This window comes from Anolis sagrei, chromosome 3, assembly GCF_037176765.1.
Source record: "Anolis sagrei isolate rAnoSag1 chromosome 3, rAnoSag1.mat, whole genome shotgun sequence".
In the NCBI taxonomy this organism is placed as follows: Eukaryota; Metazoa; Chordata; class Lepidosauria; order Squamata; family Dactyloidae; genus Anolis; species Anolis sagrei.
The window spans coordinates 6,699,254-6,718,030 of NC_090023.1; the positions used below are offsets into that span (position 1 = coordinate 6,699,254).

General features: G+C 45.5%; 1 protein-coding gene across 3 annotated transcripts in view; it reads right to left on the minus strand.

Annotated features, from left to right (window-relative positions):
- Positions 1-2,644: 2,644 nt before the first annotated feature.
- Positions 2,645-18,777, minus strand: part of P2RY6 (pyrimidinergic receptor P2Y6) — an 83,152-nt gene continuing 67,019 nt past the window's right edge. For all 3 annotated transcript variants that reach the window (XM_060771262.2, XM_067466457.1, XM_067466456.1), the window contains exon 2: positions 2,645-8,612. In XM_060771262.2, coding sequence (XP_060627245.2) covers positions 7,588-8,559 — 972 coding nt within the window. In that variant the 5' untranslated portion in view covers positions 8,560-8,612 and the 3' untranslated portion in view covers positions 2,645-7,587. The remainder of the gene's footprint in view (positions 8,613-18,777) is intronic.

Below are 18,777 nucleotides of genomic sequence, written 5' to 3' on the forward strand. Positions count from 1 at the left end.
AGATTGCAGGTGAACTATACATCCCAACTCCTAGAAATCATGGTGAGTTCTCCCCAAATCTCTCTAGTATGTTCAATTGCTGGTCAGTTCCTCTGTTTGCTGTGTCCCATAGAAAATAATAGGAAAGGGTTAAAGGAGAGGCAGTGGGTGGGGTCATGCAAATTCTATACCAATGGAGAGAATAAGAAACACTGGGATGGTGGAAAATCTAGGATGAAATTGTCCCCGAATGAAAGCCTTAACTTGGGTGGTGGGCATTATGGTGTTTGTGGAGGACATCGGCAGGCCTCTTGGACATGTTTACGGCACCCGCTAAAACCTCCATCATCATTGGAGGAAGCCCTATTTGTGTCTCCTGAATAGTGGGAGAAAAACGTGTTTGTGGAAGTGGACACCCCAGCCACACGCACATACATATTTTCACTTTTATGATGTGTGTAGATTGTTTGTTGTTGTTCATTCGTTCGTCTCCGACTCTTCGTGACCTCATGGACCAGCCCACGCCAGAGCTCCCTGTCGGCCGTCACCACCCCCAGCTCCTTCAAGGTCAGTCCAGTCACTTCAAGGATGCCACCCATCCATCTTGCCCTTGGTCGTCCCTTCTTCCTTTTACCTTCCACTTTCCCCAGCATCATTCCCTTCTCTTCCCTTCCCGTCTCCTCATGATGTGGCCAAAGGACTTCATCTTGGCCTCTCCTATCCTTCCCTCCAGTGAGCAGCCGGGCTTTATTTCCTGGAGGATGGACTGGTTGGATCTTCTCGCAGTCCAAGGCACTCTCAGCACTTTCCTCCAACACCACAGCTCAAAAGCATCGATCTTCCTCCGCTCAGCCTTCCCTAAGGTCCAGCTCTCACATCCGTAGGTGACTACGGGGAATACCATGGCTTTGACTGTGCAATGGATCTTTGTTGCCAGTCTGATGTCTCTACTCTTTACTATTTTATCGAGACTGGACATTGCTCTCCTCCCAAGAAGTAAGCGTCTTCTGATTTCCTGGCCACAGTCTGCATCTGCACTCATCTTTGCCCCTAGATTGTTGCACTGTATGTTTTTACCTTATTGAAATTCATTTTGTTAGTTTTGGCCCAGCTCTTGAATCTGTTGCAAACTAACCAGTAAACACCCCCCACAACGGTGAGGGACTCCATTTATAGGCAGAGGGGGGTGCGAGTGCGAGAACCGATCCTCGCCTTGCTGTTAATCTGTAACTTATATGAGTAACTCACAGTGTTTATGGGACAATTTTTGGGCTCCTTCCAGTAAATGCTTTGCAGGGGGTCCGTCCCAGGTGCAGAGACGCGACATAATGGAGAGAGACGAATTCGAGAAGCAAGACAGCATTAAAGCCAGGCTTCCACATTTACATTTTTGACTTGTGTGTATTTAATTTTTCATGGGTTTGATTGAAAATGTTCTAGATTCGTGTTTCTGGAAAGAAGTGACAAGTGGAGTGCCGCAGGGTTCCTTCCTGGGCCCAGTCCTGTTCAGGATCTTCATTCATGACTTAGATGAAGGGATAGAAGGCAGGATCATCAAGTTTGAAGACAACACCAAATTGGGAGGGAGAGCCAAGACTCCAGAGGACAGGAGCAGGATTCAAAATGATCTTGACAGATTAGAGAGATGATGGGCCAAAACTAACAAAATGAAGTTCAACAAGGACAAATACAAGATACTCCACTTTGGCAGGAAAAACGAAATGCAAAGATACAGAATGGGGGACAATGCCTGGCTGAAAAGCAGTACGTGTGAAAAAGATCTTGGAGTCCTCGTGGACAACAAGTTAAACATGAGCCAATAATGTGATGTGGCGGCAAAAAAAGCCAATGGGATTTTGGCCTGCATCAATAGGAGCCTAGTGTCCAGATCTAGGGAAGTCATGCTACCCACTCTCTATTCCGCCTTGGTTAGACCACACCTGGAATATTGTGTCCAATTCTGGGCACCACAATTCAAGAGAGATATTGACAAGCTGGAATGTGTCCAGAGGAGGGTGACTAAAATGATCAAGGGTCTGGAGAACAAGCACTATGAGGAGCGGCTTAAGGAGCTGGGCATGTTTAGCCTGAAGAAGAGAAGGCTGAGAGGAGATATGATAGCCATGTATAAATATGTGAGAGGAAGCCACAGGGAGGAGGGAGCAAGCTTGTTTTCTGCTTCCTTGGATATTAGGACAAGGAACAATGGCTTCAAACTACAAGAAAGGAGATTGCATCTGAACATGAGGAAGAACTTCCTGACTGTGAGAGCCGTTCAGCAGTGGAACTCTCTGCCCCGAAGTGTGGTGGGGGCTCCTTCTTTGGAAGCTTTTAAACAGAGGCTGGATGGCCATTTGTCAGGGGTGATTTGAATGCAATATTCCTGCTTCTTGGGAGAATGGGGTTGGACTGGATGGCCCATGAGGTCTCTTCCAACTCTTTGATTCTATGATTCTATGATTCTACTTCTGGAGTTGATTCTGGAGTAGAACAACTACTTTCAAAGTACCGTAAGTACCGCACAATTAAACTGGAAATAACACTTGCAAACCAGGAATATTTCCCCCCTAATTTTGTTACATTTCATCAGCTCACATCACGCAACAGAATACACACCAAGCAAACCCATAAGATTGTATTCACCAACAAAATAGGACGCTTTTGTCATGTATCCCTTTTCAATTTTTTTATTAAAAGACGTCAATAAATTAAATACATTTAAAACACATTAGACAACTCTTATATTAGTTCAGGTACTTCCCTTTTTGGCTCACACATGCACTTAGGGACTGACTCTTTAATAATTCACCACTACATTTACTGTATATAGTTGTAGCATTTACCTTTGCAACCCACAGACCGACTGATTGCAAATCAGGATTTTAGAAAATGTGTTTGACACATGCATTTATGTTTTTATTTCTCTAGTTTTATTTGCAATGTCTGTTCCTTTATTATATATATGCAGTCATGCCTTATGAGCAAATTGTAATATCTATTTATCTATCCACGGAGCACCAATGAGAATGGCATAGCCAACAATGAGAAATACCAAAGAGGTCTGAGGGTGCATCTACACTGCAGAATTAATGCAGTTTGACACCACTGCCATGGAAGTGTGGGAATCATAGTTTCACAAGGCTTTAAGCCTTTGTGTAGTTGAAGGCTATCATGGCTGGAATCACAGGGTTGCTATGGGTTTTCCCAACTGTCTGGCCATGTCCCAGAAGCATGCTCTCCTGACATTTCACCCACATCTATGGCAGGCATCCTCAGAGGTTGGGAGGTCTGTTGGAAACTAAAGAAGTGAGTGGACTGCTGTAAGTTTTTTGGGCTATATGGCCATGTTCCAGAAGCATGCTCTCCTGACATTTCGCCCACATCTATGGCAGGCATCCTCAGAGGTTGGGAGATCTGTTGGAAACTAAATAAGTGAGCAGACTGCTGTAAGTTTTTTGGGCTGTATGGCCATGTTCCAGAAGCATGCTCTCCTGACATTTTGCCCACATCTATGGCAGGCATCCTCAGAGGTTGGGAGATCTGTTGGAAACTAAATAAGTGAGCAGACTGCTGTAAGTTTTTTTGGGCTGTATGGCCATGTTCCAGAAGCATGCTCTCCTGACATTTTGCCCACATCTATGGCAGGCATCCTCAGAGGTTGTGAGGATGCCTGACATAGATGTGGGTGAAACATCAGGAGAGAATGCTTCTTGAACATGACCATGCAGCAACTCACAGCAACCCTTTAGCCCTTTCTTGCAAAGAGCTTTGATGCCTCGCCAAACTACAACTCCCATAATTCCACATTCTTCAGCCAGGGCAGGTAAAGTGGGGTCAAACTGTGTTAATTCTACAGTGCAGATACGCAGATACGAGAGGAGACATGATGGCCATGTGAGGGGAAGTCATAGGGAGGAGGGAGCAAGGTTCTTTTCTACTGCCTTCGAGACTAGAATTCGGGACCATTGCTTCAAACTACAGGAAAGGGATTCCACCTGAACATTAGGAAGAACTTTCTGACTGTGAGAGCTGTTCAGCAGTGGAACTCTCTGCTCTGGAATATGGTGGAGCCTCCTTCTTTGGAGGCCTTTAAGCAGACTCTGGATGGCCATCTGTCAGGGGTGATTTGAATGCGATATTCCTGCTTCTTGGCAGGGGGTTGGACTGGATGGCCCATGAGGTCTCTTCCAACTCTAGGATTCTATGATTCTATATACAGTCCTTGGCACATTTGGAAGGAAAATCCCTGCCTTGCTTTCACGGTGAAATGTTGGAGAGTATGTTATAGTCATTGGGCAAATAGATAAACCCTTGGCACATTGGGAGGAAAACCCCTGCCTTTTTTGCACCTCGGATCATTTAAGAAGCACTGGACACAGTCCCCGTTGCATCGTGACTGTGGCACAGCTGGCTGGGAGATCACTACTGACCGAAAGGTCATGAGTTCGGGTCGGAGTGAGCTTCCGACCAAAATTGTGTAGCTTGTTGTCGACCTTTGCACCCTGAAAGACAGTTGCTTCCTTACCCCTTCAATATGGAACTGTAGGAAATTAGGAAAGTAGGAAATTTAGGTAGGAAATTTAGGTACCACTTTTGTGGGGAGGCGAATTTAACTGATTTACGAGGCCATAAAAATCTCCAGGAAGTATGCAAAGAATGAGGAAGTACTTCATCAATGTCACAAATGGATGGTGCCCCTGGTGGCCAGAAGCTGTAATGTTAAATAGCCTCTGAGTGTCTGTCTATATATGTTATGTGTCTATGGCATTAAATGTTTGCCATGTATATGTACATTGTAATCCGCCCTGAGTCCCCTGCGGGGTGAGAAGGGCGGAATATAAATACTGTAAATAAATAATACGAATCAGAGCCCCCCGTGGCGCAGTGGGTTAAACCCCTGTGCTGGCAGGACCGAAGACCGACAGGTCGCAGGTTCGAATCCGGGGAGAGGCGGATGAGCTCCCTCTATCAGCTCCAGCTCCTCATGCAGGGACATGAGAGAAGCCTCCCACAAGGATGACAAAACATCGAATCATCCGGGCGGCCCCTGGGCAACGTCCTTGCAGACGGTCAATTCTCTCACACCAGAAGCGACTTGCAGTTTCTCAGGTCGCTCCTGACATGACAAAATAATAATAATAATAATACGAATCAAAGACTCAGGGAAGACGTTGCATGGGACATCCAGTTCAACCCCTTGCACTGACTGCATTGAACAGGGACATATATGTACATGCACTAAGTACACAACTTCCTAAATAAGTAGCAATGTGTAAAACAGAAGTGCTATATGGTTTTCATGGCCTTTGCTGCCATGGGCAAGCCACCCTTTTTGAGCAGCCTGTAGGTATGTTAAAGATTGGATCTGTCCACCTAGTCTTTGCGACATACGCCAGCATATGTCTTTTCTGACCAGAAGACAAAGGAGAGTCTTACCAGCTCCTTTGTGCAACTTTCTCCAATCCTTTGGAATATAGTATCAAGGCATCTCAGCAGGGACATCTAGTGGTCAGTCAAGAGCATGAGCAGAGAAGAAATGTCCAGCTATGTCAGGCATGGGCAAACTTTGGCCCTCCGAGTGTTTTGGACTTCAACTCCCACAATTCCTAACAGCAGGCAGGGACATTTAATTACCTCTCAACAAAAGTTTGCTCCAGGCACAGTCAGCCCATTGTATGTTAATCAAGGTGGTCAGTTGAAACATTCACACCTAGCTCCAGCAGACAAGAGTCCTTTGTCTCACCCTGGTCATTCCACAGATATATAAACCCTTCTTCCTAGTTCCAACAGACCTCACTACCTCTGAGGATGCTTGCCATAGATGCAGGCGAAACATCAGGAGAGAATGCCTCTAGACCATGGCCATACAGCCCGAAAAAACCTACAACTCAGCCTATCGCCTGTTAGGTATTGTGGGAGTTGAAGTCCAAAACACCCGGAGGGCCAAAGTTTGCCCATGCCTGAGCTACGTCCTCATAGTTCATGAAGGCTGCATTTTATCCACCCTAAACCCTTGCGCCACAGGACTGACGACCAACAGGTTGGAGGTTTGAATCCGGGGAGAGTGCAGATGAGCTCCCTCTGTCAGCTCCAGCTCCCCATTATGGGGACATGAGAGAAGCCTCCCAAATGGATGGTAAAACATCAAAACATAAAGGTGTCCCCCATGCAACGTTCTTGCAGGCAGCCAATTCTCTCACACCAGAAGTGACGTGCAGTCCTCCATGCAATGTCCTTGCAGACAGCCAATTCTCTCACACCAGAAGCGACATGAAGTTTCCCAAGTTGCTCCTGATATGAAACATTTTTAGAGCATACGGTGGCCCTTGTGCTGGCAGGACTGAAGACTGACAGGTTGCAGGTTTGAATCCGGGGAGAGGGCGGATGAGCTCCCTCTATCACAGTGGTTCTCAACCTGGGGTCCCCAGATGTTTTTGGCCTTCAACTCCCTGAAACCCTAACAGCTGGTAAACTGACTTGGATTTCTGGGAGTTGTAGACCAAAAACATCTGGGGACCCCAGGTTGAGAACCACTGCTCTATCAGCTCTGGCTCTCCATTGCGGGGACATGAGAGAAGCCTCCCATAAGGATGATAAAACATCCTGGTGTCTCCTGGGCAATATCCTTGCATGCAGCCAATTCTCTCATACCAGAAGTAACTTGCAGTTTCTCACGTCACTTCTGACAGACAAAGAAATCCACCTTACTATACCTAGAATCCCAATGATGGTGAGACCTTCAGGAGACCTTCAACAGAGTACCTCTGTTGTTTGCCTGGCTATAAGGACATAGTTGAATGTTTCTCTGCTGCTTCTCTGCTCTTCCCCTGCCACTAAATGACTTGCAAAGTGCATTCTCCCAACCAGGAATCAGGTGAGTCTTTCAGAAGATGGTAGAGGAGACAGAATGGAGGTCCACCTAAGCAGAACCTTACAGTTTGTCTCTCCATAGAGTCTTTCTGTCACCATGTCTAGAACCTATTAATTTTTAGGCAAGGGATCTGAACAACTGGGACACTTGGTTGGGTAGTAATAATACTGTTTGTTGCACAGCTTGACCCTCAGGGGAATGTTTCTCCTCAGCCTTCCAGACCAAGAGTGTGCCATCAAGAATTAAACATCCAACCGGTGAGGTTTGGTGCTCCCTCCATAACTGGAAGCGCATTCCCGTTCCTCTCTTGTTCTCTTTGCTTCTTGCTCACCGGAGACAGAAAAGGCTGTCTCCAAAACCAGTATGAAATGGTTTCCCCGTGGCTACGACACAAGGAAACAACACACTGGTGAATCGGTATTTACAAGGTAACATTCTCCTTCTTGAAGGTGCTGATGCTATCGGACGGAGGATTCGGCACAGCAACCGGACTCAATCCTTGGAGCTCCAAAGCCAATCTCTCTAGCAAGGCTTTGAAGTCTTAGTCTTGTTTGGCCAATCTCTCCCTCTGGACAGCAGTGAGAGAGGTTGTGTACCATGTGCCACAGAGCCCATGCATTGTCTGCCCTTCAGCAGTGAGGGAGAGGTGGTGTGCCATGTGCCACAAAGCCCTCCTTCGCCTGCCTTCCCTTGAGGCAAAGGCGCACTTGCTTTCACACCCTGCCAATGATGCTCCTTCAGGAACTGTGCTTCCATTTGGAGCTGACCTTGTCCAATAGTTGCCGGGTGCTTTCCCTGAACTTGCGTTGGGTGAAATAGAAGAGGATGGGGTCCAGGACGCTGTTCATGCTGGCGAAAGGTCGGGTGCACTTGTAGACGATGGCAAAGGTTTGCTGAGTGAGGCAGGGCGTCCCTTCAATGGAGCGGATGATGAGGTACATCGTCTTGGTCAAGTGGAAGGGGAAGAAGCTGATGGCGAAGACCAGCATCACGATGATGATCATCCGGACGGCTTTGTCCTTCTTCTTACGGACGGCCAACCCGATCAGCTCATCCTTCTGGCACAGGATGGCCGCCATGCGGCAGTAGCAGCCCAAGACTACAATGAAGGGAATTAGGAATCCTGTGACGGTCAAGGTGAGGCCGTAAGGGAAATAGTCACCGGAGCTTTCTGGTGTGCTCAAGTCGTAGCAGACGGTACGGTTCCTTTGGGTGCCGGTGGAGGCAAAGATGAAGGTGGGCACGCACTGGGCCGCCACAACTAACCACACCACGCCGCACACAATCCAGGTGAAGCCCCGGCCCCTCTTCTTGTGCCAAGCGGCCAGCGGATGGCAGATGCCCAAATAGCGCTGGACGCTGATGCAAGTCAGGAATGAGATGCTGCCGTGCAGATTACTGTAGAACTGGAAGCGCACAAAGCGGCACGTGAAGTCACCAAAGGGCCAGTAGTCCTTCTGAACGTAGTTGTAGATAAGGAGGGGCAAGGATAAAACGTAAAGGAAGTCGGCCACCGCCAGGTTCAACATGTAGATCATGTTGCGGGTCAGCACCTTCCGGGACAGCCAGATCTGGACAATGACCACCGCGTTCAAGGGCAGCCCCAGCGCCATAACCACGGAGTAGACCACCGGCAGCAGGATTTGCTTAAACTCTTCATGGTAAGTGCACGAGTTCTTCCCCACATCAGAAGAAGTGATGTTATCCATTTCTGGAACTCCTGGGATTTCAGTATTCAGATCGGCCTTCTGGCAACCAGGATCTGTGGATAAAACAACCAGAGATAAGTTTGTTTGGTTTTCCTTTATACTCCATGATTGATCTCTGTGGTTTGGAAAGGGATCGATGTTGCAGAAATGGCACCCAAAAGGGCCATTTCCCAGATAGTATAAGAGCATTGGATGCTGGAAGTGAAGAAGCATCAACACCTGGGTATATCAAGAGCAACTGGGGACAGAGGGAACCCTATACTGCAACATTTCTCAACTTGGAGGTCAGAACCCCTGGGGGGGGGGGTCCTGAGGGGGTGTCAGAGGGGTCACCAAAGACCATCAGAAAACAGTATTTTCTGTTGGTCATGGGGTTCTGTGTGGGAAGTTTGGTCCATTTCTATCACTGCTGGGATTTAGAATGCTCTTTGATTGTAGGAGAACTATAAATCCCAGCAACTACAACTCCCAAACCTCAAGGTCTGTTTTCCCCAAACAACATCAGTGTTCACATTTGGCATATTGAGTATTCGTGCCAACATTATTTGAGTCCACAGCGCTCTCTGGATGTAGGTGAACTACAACTCTGAAACTCAAGGTCAATGCTGACCAAACCCTTCCAGTATTTTCTGTTGACCATGGGAGTTCTGTGTGCCAAGTTTGGTTCAATTCCATCATTGGTGGAGTTCAGTATTGTAGGTGAACTATAAATCCCAGCAACTACAACTCTCAAATGTCAAGGTCTATTTTCCCCATACTTTACCAGTGTTCACATTTGGGCATATTGAGTATTTGTGCCAAGTTTGGTCCAGATCCATCTTTGTTTGAGTCCATAGTGCTCTCTGGATGTAAGTGAACTACAACTCCAAAACTCAATGTCAATGTCCATCAAACCCTTCCAGTATTTTCTGTTGATCATGGGAGTCCCGTGTGCCAAAGTTTGGCCCAATTCTATCATTGGTGAGGTTCAGAATGCTCCTCTGGAAGGGTTTGGTCGGCATTAGAGTTGTAGACTGTGGACTCAAACAATAATGGATCTGGACCAAACTTGGCACGGATACTCAATATGCCCAAATATGTACACTGGCAGAGTTTGGGAAAAAGAGACCTTGACATTTCAGAGTTGTGGTTGCTGGGATTTACAGTTTACCTAGTCAAAGAGCATACTGAACCCCACCAACAACAGAATTGGGCCAAACTTCCCACACATCACCCCCATGACCAACAGAAAATACTATGTTTTCTGATGGTCTTTGGCAACCCCTGTGACATCCTTGATTTCCAAGGTACAGAAATGCTGCTCTGGGGCTTTTAGTGCAACTTCTAGTGGACGCTGAGCATAAAGTTTCACAGGAAGTCTTAGACATGCCTAAAGAGATCATATCAATCAAATCTGAATACACAGCTCCTCAAAAGTTGAACTCACAAATATTTAAAGAAGAAGTATGGTCCTCCAGTTGTTGAGGGCTTCTCAAATACCTATCATTGCCCACACTGGCTGGTACCACTTCACAGAATCATAGAATCAGTGTTGGAAGAGACCTCATGGGCCATCCAGTCCAACCTCATTCTGCCAAGAAGCAGGAAAATTGCATTCAAAGCACGCCCGTTAGATGGCCATCCAGCCTCTGTTTCAAAGCCTCCAAAGAAGGAGCCTCCACCACACTCTGGAGAGTTCCACTGCTGAACAGCTCTCACAGTCATGTTCAGATGGAATCTCCTTTCTTGTAGTTTGAAGCCATTGTTCCGCATCCTAGTTTCCAGGGAAGCAGAAAACAAGCTTGCTCCCTCCTCCCTGTGACTTCCACTCACATATTTATACATGGCTATCATGTCTCCTCTCAGCCTTCGCTTCTTCAGGCTAAACATGCGCAGCTCTTTAAGCCGCTCCTCATAGGGCTTATTCTCCAGACCCTTGATCATTTGAGTCGCCCTCCTCTGGACACATTCCAGCTTGTCAATATCTCTCTTCAATTGTGGTGCCCAGAATTGGACATAGTATTCCAGTATTTGAAATTGTAGTCCAAAAGACTGAGAAGCCTTGTACTCAGCTAGAACAGCCCAAGTAACGATGAAAGCAATATTGAAGCCCTTTCCATATTGCTGCCGTCTCCCCGTTGTGTGCAGATCAGATGGAACTTGACCTGAATAATAAGCGAGCGGGAATCCTGAGATGAATAGCAAGTAAATTGGAGCATCCCCGCCTGTGTGTAGGCCGGTCGATGAAGGATGCTGGACCAAAGGTTATTAAATCCAACAGCAAATGGTTAGAATTGGATTATCCTTTCTAAGCAATGGCTATAATGTGGTTCGTGCTGCAACTACAGGCTGCAAAATGAATGCTTATCTGATGGAAATAGAATTACCCATTTGCAAAAATATTTAGGACACTTGTGCCTTTTCTTTGCATCCTTTTCAGAAAATATTGACTGTGTTCTTGCATTCTGTAATGCAAAGTTACATTCCCATCATCATCATAATAGGATTGCTGTAGGTTTTTTCGGGCTATATGGCCATGGTCAAGAGGCATTCTCTCCTAACATTTCGCCTGCATCTATGGCAAGCATCCTCAGAGGTAGTGAAGTCTGTTGGAACTAGGAAAAGGGGTTTATATATCTGTGGAATGACCAGGGTGGGACAAAGGACTCTTGTCTGCTGGAGCTAGGTGTGAATGTTTCGACTGATCACCTTGATTAGCATTTGATTGCCTGGCAGTGCCTGGAGCAAACTTTTGTTGAGAGGTGATTAGATGTCCTTGTTTGTTTCCTCTCTGTTGTTGTGCTGTTGTAATTATAGAGGTTTTTTTTTTTTAATACTGGTAGCCAGATTTTGTTCATTTTCATGGTTTCCTTCTTAACACTCCCTTTCTCAAGTCTCATGGGGGGGGGGGGGGGGATAAATGTATAAATAGAAACCATTAAAACAAATATATCAAAGGACACATGCTGGTTCTATGCCAAACCTTGGCAAACTTGGGCCCTCTGGGTGTTTTGGACTTCAGGCTGTTAGGAATTGTGGGAGTTGAAGTCCAAAACACCCGGAGGACCCAAGTTTGCCAATGTACCAAACTACATTATATAGTCAATGTATAACCACATAATGCAATTCAGTGCAGTTCAAACTGCATTATAAGGTCAGTTTCTCAGTTTCTCACCAGCACCCTTGGGCAGAGAAAGCTAAAGACTTTGTAGAACTACAAATCCCAAGATTCCATAGCATTGAGCCATAGCAGTTGAAGTGGTGTCAAACTGCTTCTCATTCTACAATGGGATTTTGGCCTGCATCAATAGGAGCATAGTGTCTAGATCTAGGGAAGTAATGCTCCCCATGCTCTATTCCGCTTTGGTTAGACCACACCTGGAATATTGTGTCCAATTCTGGGCACCACAATTCAAGAGAGATATTGACAAGCTGGAATGTGTCCAGAGGAGAGCGACTAAAATGATAAAAGGTCTGGAGAACAAGCCCTATGAGGAGCGGCTCAGGGAACTGGGCATGTTTAGCCTGAAGAAGAGAAGGCTGAGAGGAGATATGATAGCCATGTATAAATATGTGAGAGGAAGCCACAGGGAGGAGGGAGCAAGCTTGTTTTCTGCTTCCTTGGAGACTAGGACGCAATGGAACAATGGCTTCAAACTACAAGAGAGGAGATTCCATCTGAACATGAGGAAGAACTTCCTGACTGTGAGAGCCGTTCAGCAGTGGAACTCTCTGCCCCGGAGTGTGGTGGAGGCTCCTTTTTGGAAGCTTTTAAGCAGAGGCTGGATGGCCATTTGTCAGGGGTGATTTGAATGCAATATTCCTGCTTCTTGGCAGAATGGGGTTGGACTGGATGGCCCATGAGGTCTCTTCCAACTCTTTGATTCTATGATTCTATGATTCTATGAGTGTAGATGCATCTATAGCTATCCAAATGACATAAGTTAGGATGTAAATATAAGCCTCCTGTAATAACTTTGACTGGCCTCTAGATGGCAGTCTTACAACACAGAAGGAGATAGTTGTAAGGCTAGTTATTGCACATTCTTGGTAGGTCAGCTCAAGATGCATCTACACTACCATATAAAATCCAGATTATCTGATTTGAGTTGGATTATATGACAGTGTAGACTCATATAATCAAGTTTAAAGCAGTGAGGACACAGCCCCAGAAACCTAAATCCCCTAAAGTCACCAGATCCTGTCTTGACATCAGATGCTAATGCTGGTGAAAGGACCAAGGCAGAGACATCTCCAGCTCATCCCCTGTTTGGGTATCAGCCAGCACGCCAACGACTTAAATCCAGACATATTTTTCTAAGATCTACAGAGACACTCGGTGGAACACCCCAGCAAGCGAGAGTCCAAAAGTGGCAGGCTCAAACCCAGAACCTCAACCAATGGCTGATACCAAATGAGAGACTCTCCCATGGGCACACAGAGGACTGGGCGACTTGGAAGGCACTGAACAGACTGCACTCTGGCACCACGAGATGCAGAGCCAACCTTCAGAAATGGGGCTACAAAGTGGAATCCTCGGCATGTGAGTGTGGAGAAGAGCAAACCACTGACCACCTGCTGCAATGCAACCTGAGCCCTGCCACATGCACAAGGGAGGACCTTCTTGCAGCAACACCAGAAGCACTCCAAGTGGCCAGATACTGGTCAAAGGACATTTAACCAACTACCAAACTCACACATTTTGTATTTTCTCAGTTTGTTTGCTTTGCTCTGTTAGAAATGTAATATAATTGACTGGCTGCCCTGACATGAGAAATAAATCAGATGCTAAGCAGGGTTATCCTTGGTTAGTGCTTGGTTGGGAGACTGCCAATGAATACGAGATGTTGCAAATATTTTTGAGAGAACAAGCCAGGGAAACAATATTTGAAAATCCAAAGAAAACTGTATGGAATTATTGGAGTTACCATAAGTCAACAGGCAACTTGGGTGCACACAAACACACGCAGGTCAACGCAATAGACCAGTGGTTCTCAATCTGTGGGTCCCCAGGTGTTTTATCCTACAACTCCCAGAAATCCCAGCCAGTTTACCAGCTAGGTTCTTGTGGGTTTTTCGGGCTATAGGGCCATGTTCTAGAGCAGTGGTTCTCAACCTATGGGGCCCCAGGTGTTTTGGCCTACAACTCCCAGAAATCCCAGCCAGTTTACCAGCTGTTAGGATTTCTGGGAGTTGAAGGCCAAAAACATCTGGGGACCCCAGGTTGAGAACCACTGTTCTAGAGGCATTTCTCCTGATGTTTTGCCTGCATCTATGGCAAGCATCCTCAGAGACCTCACTACCTCTGAGGATGCTTGCCATAGATGCAGGCGAAACGTCAGGAGAAATGCCTCTAGAACATGGCCCTATAGCCCAAAAAAACCCACAAGGACCTAGTGATTCCAGCCATGAAAGCCTTCGACAATACAGTTTACCAGCTGTTAGGATTTCTGGGAGTTGAAGGCCAAAATAGCTGGGGACCCATAGGTTGAGAACAACTGCAATAGACCGTTTTGAATTTTAAGATATATACAACCTATCACTATCCTCGTGCTTTGTGAGGAATGGTCAGTGCTTGGAAAAGCTCCCTTTTGGACTAGAACTTCCAGGATTCTGTACTGGCCATGCTCCATGAGAAGTTCTGAATGTTGTAGTCATAAAAAGTAGATTTTCCAAGTTCCATCCTCCAGTCTGATTGCGGATTATCTGCTTTTATATTCCAGAATATATAGAATCATAGAATCAAAGAGTTGGAAGAGAACTCATGGTCCATCCAGTCCAACCCCATTCTGCCAAGAAGAAGGAATATTGCATTTAAATCACCCCTGACAGATGGCCATCCAGCCTCTGTTTAAAAGCTTCCAAAGAAGGAGCCTCCACCACATGGCAGTGTGCATCCAGCAGAGTTGTTTTAGCCTCAGAGGAAGGCAAGAGCAAACCATATAGGACAGTGCTGTCATAGGTTTGGCTTGACTTTAGGGCACACAACAACAACAACAACAACAACACAAAAATAAACACTAAGGAAATCCATCATAGTAACAAAATGGCAAAGGCCCTACAGAGAGTCAAAAGAGCATATAGATGTACACATCGGTTCTGCAATACACATCCGTTGGAACTGAATGTGTGTGCAAAACAGTGTACATTCACTGGGTTGTAGGTTTTTCGGACTATATGGCCTTGTTCCAGAAGCATTATCTCCTGACGTTTCACCTGCATCTATGGAAAGCATCCTCAGAGGTTGTGAGCTCACAACCTCTTGAGGATGCTTGCCATAGATGCAAGCGAAATGTCAGGAGAGAATGCTTCTATGTTCTAGCCCGAAAAACCTACAACAACACAGTGGTTCCAGCCATGAAAGCCTTCGACAATAGAGTGTGCATTCACATTAAGGAGTAAGCATGCACAAGAGTTTAATCTGTTTCTGTTTTCTTGCCTATTCTAAAGCCTTTGACTGTGTGGATCATAATCAATTGTGGCAAGTTCTTGGTGGTATGTATGGGCACCTTGTCTCTCTCCTGAGGAATCTGTGTAAGGACCAAGTAGCAACAGCAAGAACTGACCATGGAACAACAGACTGGTTCAAGATTGGGAAAGGCGTACGGCACGGCTGCATCCTCTCACCCAACCTCTTCAACTTGTATGCAGAACACATCATGCCATGTGCGGGGCTTGAGGAATGCAAGGCTGGGGTTAAAACTGCTGGATGAAACATTAACAACCTTAGATATGCGGATGATACCACTTTGATGGCTGAAAGCGAGGAGGAGCTGAGGAGCCTTCTGACCAAGGTGAAAGAAGAAAGTGCAAAAGCTGGGTTGCAGTTAAACAAAAAAAAACCAAGATGATGACAACCAGACTGATGGATAACTGGCAAATAGAGGGAGAAAACGTGGAAGCAGCAGGGACAGGGTTTGTATTTCTAGGCACAAAGATGATTGCAGATACAGACTGCGGTGAGGAAATCAGAAGAGGTTTCCTTCTTGGGAGGAGAGCAAGGACCAAACTCGATAAAAGAGTAAAGAGTAGAGACATCACACTGGCAACTAAGATCCACATAGTTAAAGCAATTGTATTCCCTGTAGTAACCTATGGATGTGAGAGCTGGACCATAAGGAAGGCTGAGAGAAGGAAGAGAGACACTTTTGAACTGTGGTGTTGGAGGAAAATGCTGAGAGTGCCTTGGACTGAGAGATCCAACCAGTCCATCCTCCAGGAAATAAAGCCCGACTGCTCATTGGAGGGAAGGATAGTAGAGGCAAAGATGAAGTACTTTGGCAACATCATGAGAAGAAAGGAAAGCTTAGAGAAGACAATGATGCTGGGAAGAATGGAAGGAAAAAGGAAGAGGGGCCGACCAAGGGCAAGGTGGATGGATGGCATCCTTGAAGTAATTTGAATGCAATATTCCTGCTTCTTGGCAGAATGGGGTTGGACTGGATGGCCCATGAAGTCTCTTCCAACTCTGATTCTAGAATTCTATGATTCTAAGTGACTGGCTTGACCTTGAAGGAGCTGGGGGTGGCCACAGCTGACAGGGAGCTCTGGTGTGGGCTGGTCCATGAGGTCACGAAGAGCCGGAAGTGACTGAACGAATAAACAACAGCAACAAATGCACAAGCATGCAAACATGAACAATGGCATCACATAGGGAAATCTGTTCTCAAAACCATTTCTTTTGCATCTCAACGCAATCCAAAGTGCCTTAGACATCCATTCTGCTATTATAAGAGGGGATAAAGCATAATTATCCCTGTTTTTCCATGGTGCAAAGATAACACCCCCCACGTTTTCGTCCCTAGCACATGACACCTTTCTGTGCATTTTAGGAGCAATGACCTGGGATCATGTGGCTCCTTGCACTTGTGCCCCAGTAACCTTTATCACTGTACAAAAACCCTCAGGCTGTCATGGTGAAGTTGTGCAAATGTGGTGCAATAGGCCAGACCAGTCTTTGTGGGATCTGCATTCAGCTTCACTTGTTGTAAAAAAAAAAAAGGAAAGACTTCACAATCCTGAATGAGCAGCTAGACAAGAAGTCTAGCACCCAAAAACAAAGACGTTTTGGTAACTCAGGTTGCATCGACGATGCTGGAGAATGAATGCACCTTGAAACCACAATAAACATCATAGCACAAGTCTAAGGAATCCCAGGAGTTGTAGTTTTGCATGGGATTTAGCCTTCTCTGCGCAAGAGTGCTGGTGCCTCACCAAACCACAACTCCCAGGATTTGTCATGGTGAAGTTGTGCAAATGTGGTGCAATAGGCAATTCCACTGAAAGCTTTGTGTGCAATGTGCTCGCTATGTCCCAGGATTTCATATATGCATATGAGGATATAGTACACATATTATTTGATTGATTTGATTTGATCAGAAGGTGAGAGGCGTCTACCTTGGTCCATATATTAATGGACAATGTATTGGAAATCTCACATCAGAACAACACATTTTATGTGTGGCCAAGACCCAAATAGATTTTCAGTGGAAGCATAGCATAATGTCATTCTGGAGGATCTAGAAATATGTTTAAAGATGTGAAAGGGTGTCAGAGGAAGCAGGCTTGTATTGGGCTGCCCTGGAGACTAGGACTCAATGGAGCCATGGGTTCGAATGAAAGTGTGGTGAAGTATGAATTTTAACCTGCAGTATAATTATAGATAGGTGTTTGAGAGGGTAAGTATTTAAAGTTGCATAACTGGGGTGGGAGTGGTAGCCAGCTCAGCTCACTTTGAGCTGGGTTGCTATGGAAAAGGGGCGGAGACAACTGCCACTTGGTAGGGCAGCCATTTAAAAACAGTCAGTCTGCAGTCTGTGAACTGCAGGAGTGGCTGGTTCTGTAGTAGTGAGAATCAGGGAAGTAGTCTGTAGTCAGTGAACTACAGGAGAGGCTGGTTCTGTCATATAGGGAGAACCAGGAAGGTAGTCTGTAGTTTAAAATCTACAGGGAAAGGCTGATTCTACTGTAGTAAGAATCAGGTTTTGGCTTTTAGCCTGAGTAGTTTAGATAAGTCGAGTTGATTTATCTATATTAGTACTTAATCTATGAGTAGAAAGGGTAAGAGAAACCCAGTGAGAATCTTTATTACAACAGAAATATCAGAAAGAAAGAATAAGCTCATATCTGAAGTAATCTGTTAAGGAAAAAAACACAGTTTGAAGAAAAATAGGTTTGAAACCCGTTTAGTGAAGGGAAGAGTCCTCTCCAGAGTTGTTTTAAGGAATGTTATAAATGTAACCTCTGGAGATATGTGCCTCTAAGAGTTAAGAAACACTGAAACCGTCAAGCTTCTCCTACATTTCAATAAACTTGTTACAGTTTCTTCTAAAGCCCGGTCTCTGCTACAAATATTTTCCAAGTTAAGTCACGCAACACACTGAAGAAAGACCAAATCAAAATTACTAGCTATTAGCTATGCTATCAATTTAATAAGCCTTTACAAAGTGGTGGCTCTTTTACAAAATAGTTACATATTGGTGGCATCTTTACAGAAAGAAAAGAAGATACTTACCGATATGTGCTTGTTGTAGAGGCTGGAGTTCTTTACCATCCATACAATGATCCAAATCCTTTCAACTTGACTTTGCTCTCCTGATTGCCCTATAAATACCTATTATGGCATATCCAACTACCTCCACAAAAAATTCCAGTTTTGTATCTTTCACTTAAATTGTGTTTTTTGGGGGGAGACACTGAAAGGTGCCAGGGCTTTGCCTTCCAAGGCACGATTGGAGTCTATATACCAGAGTCAGTCTGAGGCTCTTATCTCATCTCACTGGAAACCTCATTCCACCCAGACAAGATTTTCGAGGTTTTTTCGTCAGACATCAGAGGCACAAATCTTTCCCCGAACGTATCTTTCTCAGCCTCCGGGGTCAAGAAGTGGCTTCAGAAAAATAAATAGAGGGCAGTGGGGAATCTTCACAAGCTGAGCCTTGAGCTTGGTACAAACCCGGCGGTGCCCAAGGCTGAATAATATACAGGTATTCCTCTGGAAAGTCCTATTTTTCCCCAGACTAAAAAAAGTAGGCTTTATCTGTGTCCCTCTGTTTTTCTATAGAAGGGGGTGAGAAACATCTCTCTCATAATTAAATCATATTTTGGGAACTGCAGACTATTATTTCCTCCCAGGCTGGTAGGCAGGGAGAAAGATAAGGAAAGATGGAAAGGAAAGAAAAGGAAAGGAAAGGAAAGGAAAGGAAAGGAAAGGAAAAGAAAGGAAAAGGAAAAGGAAAA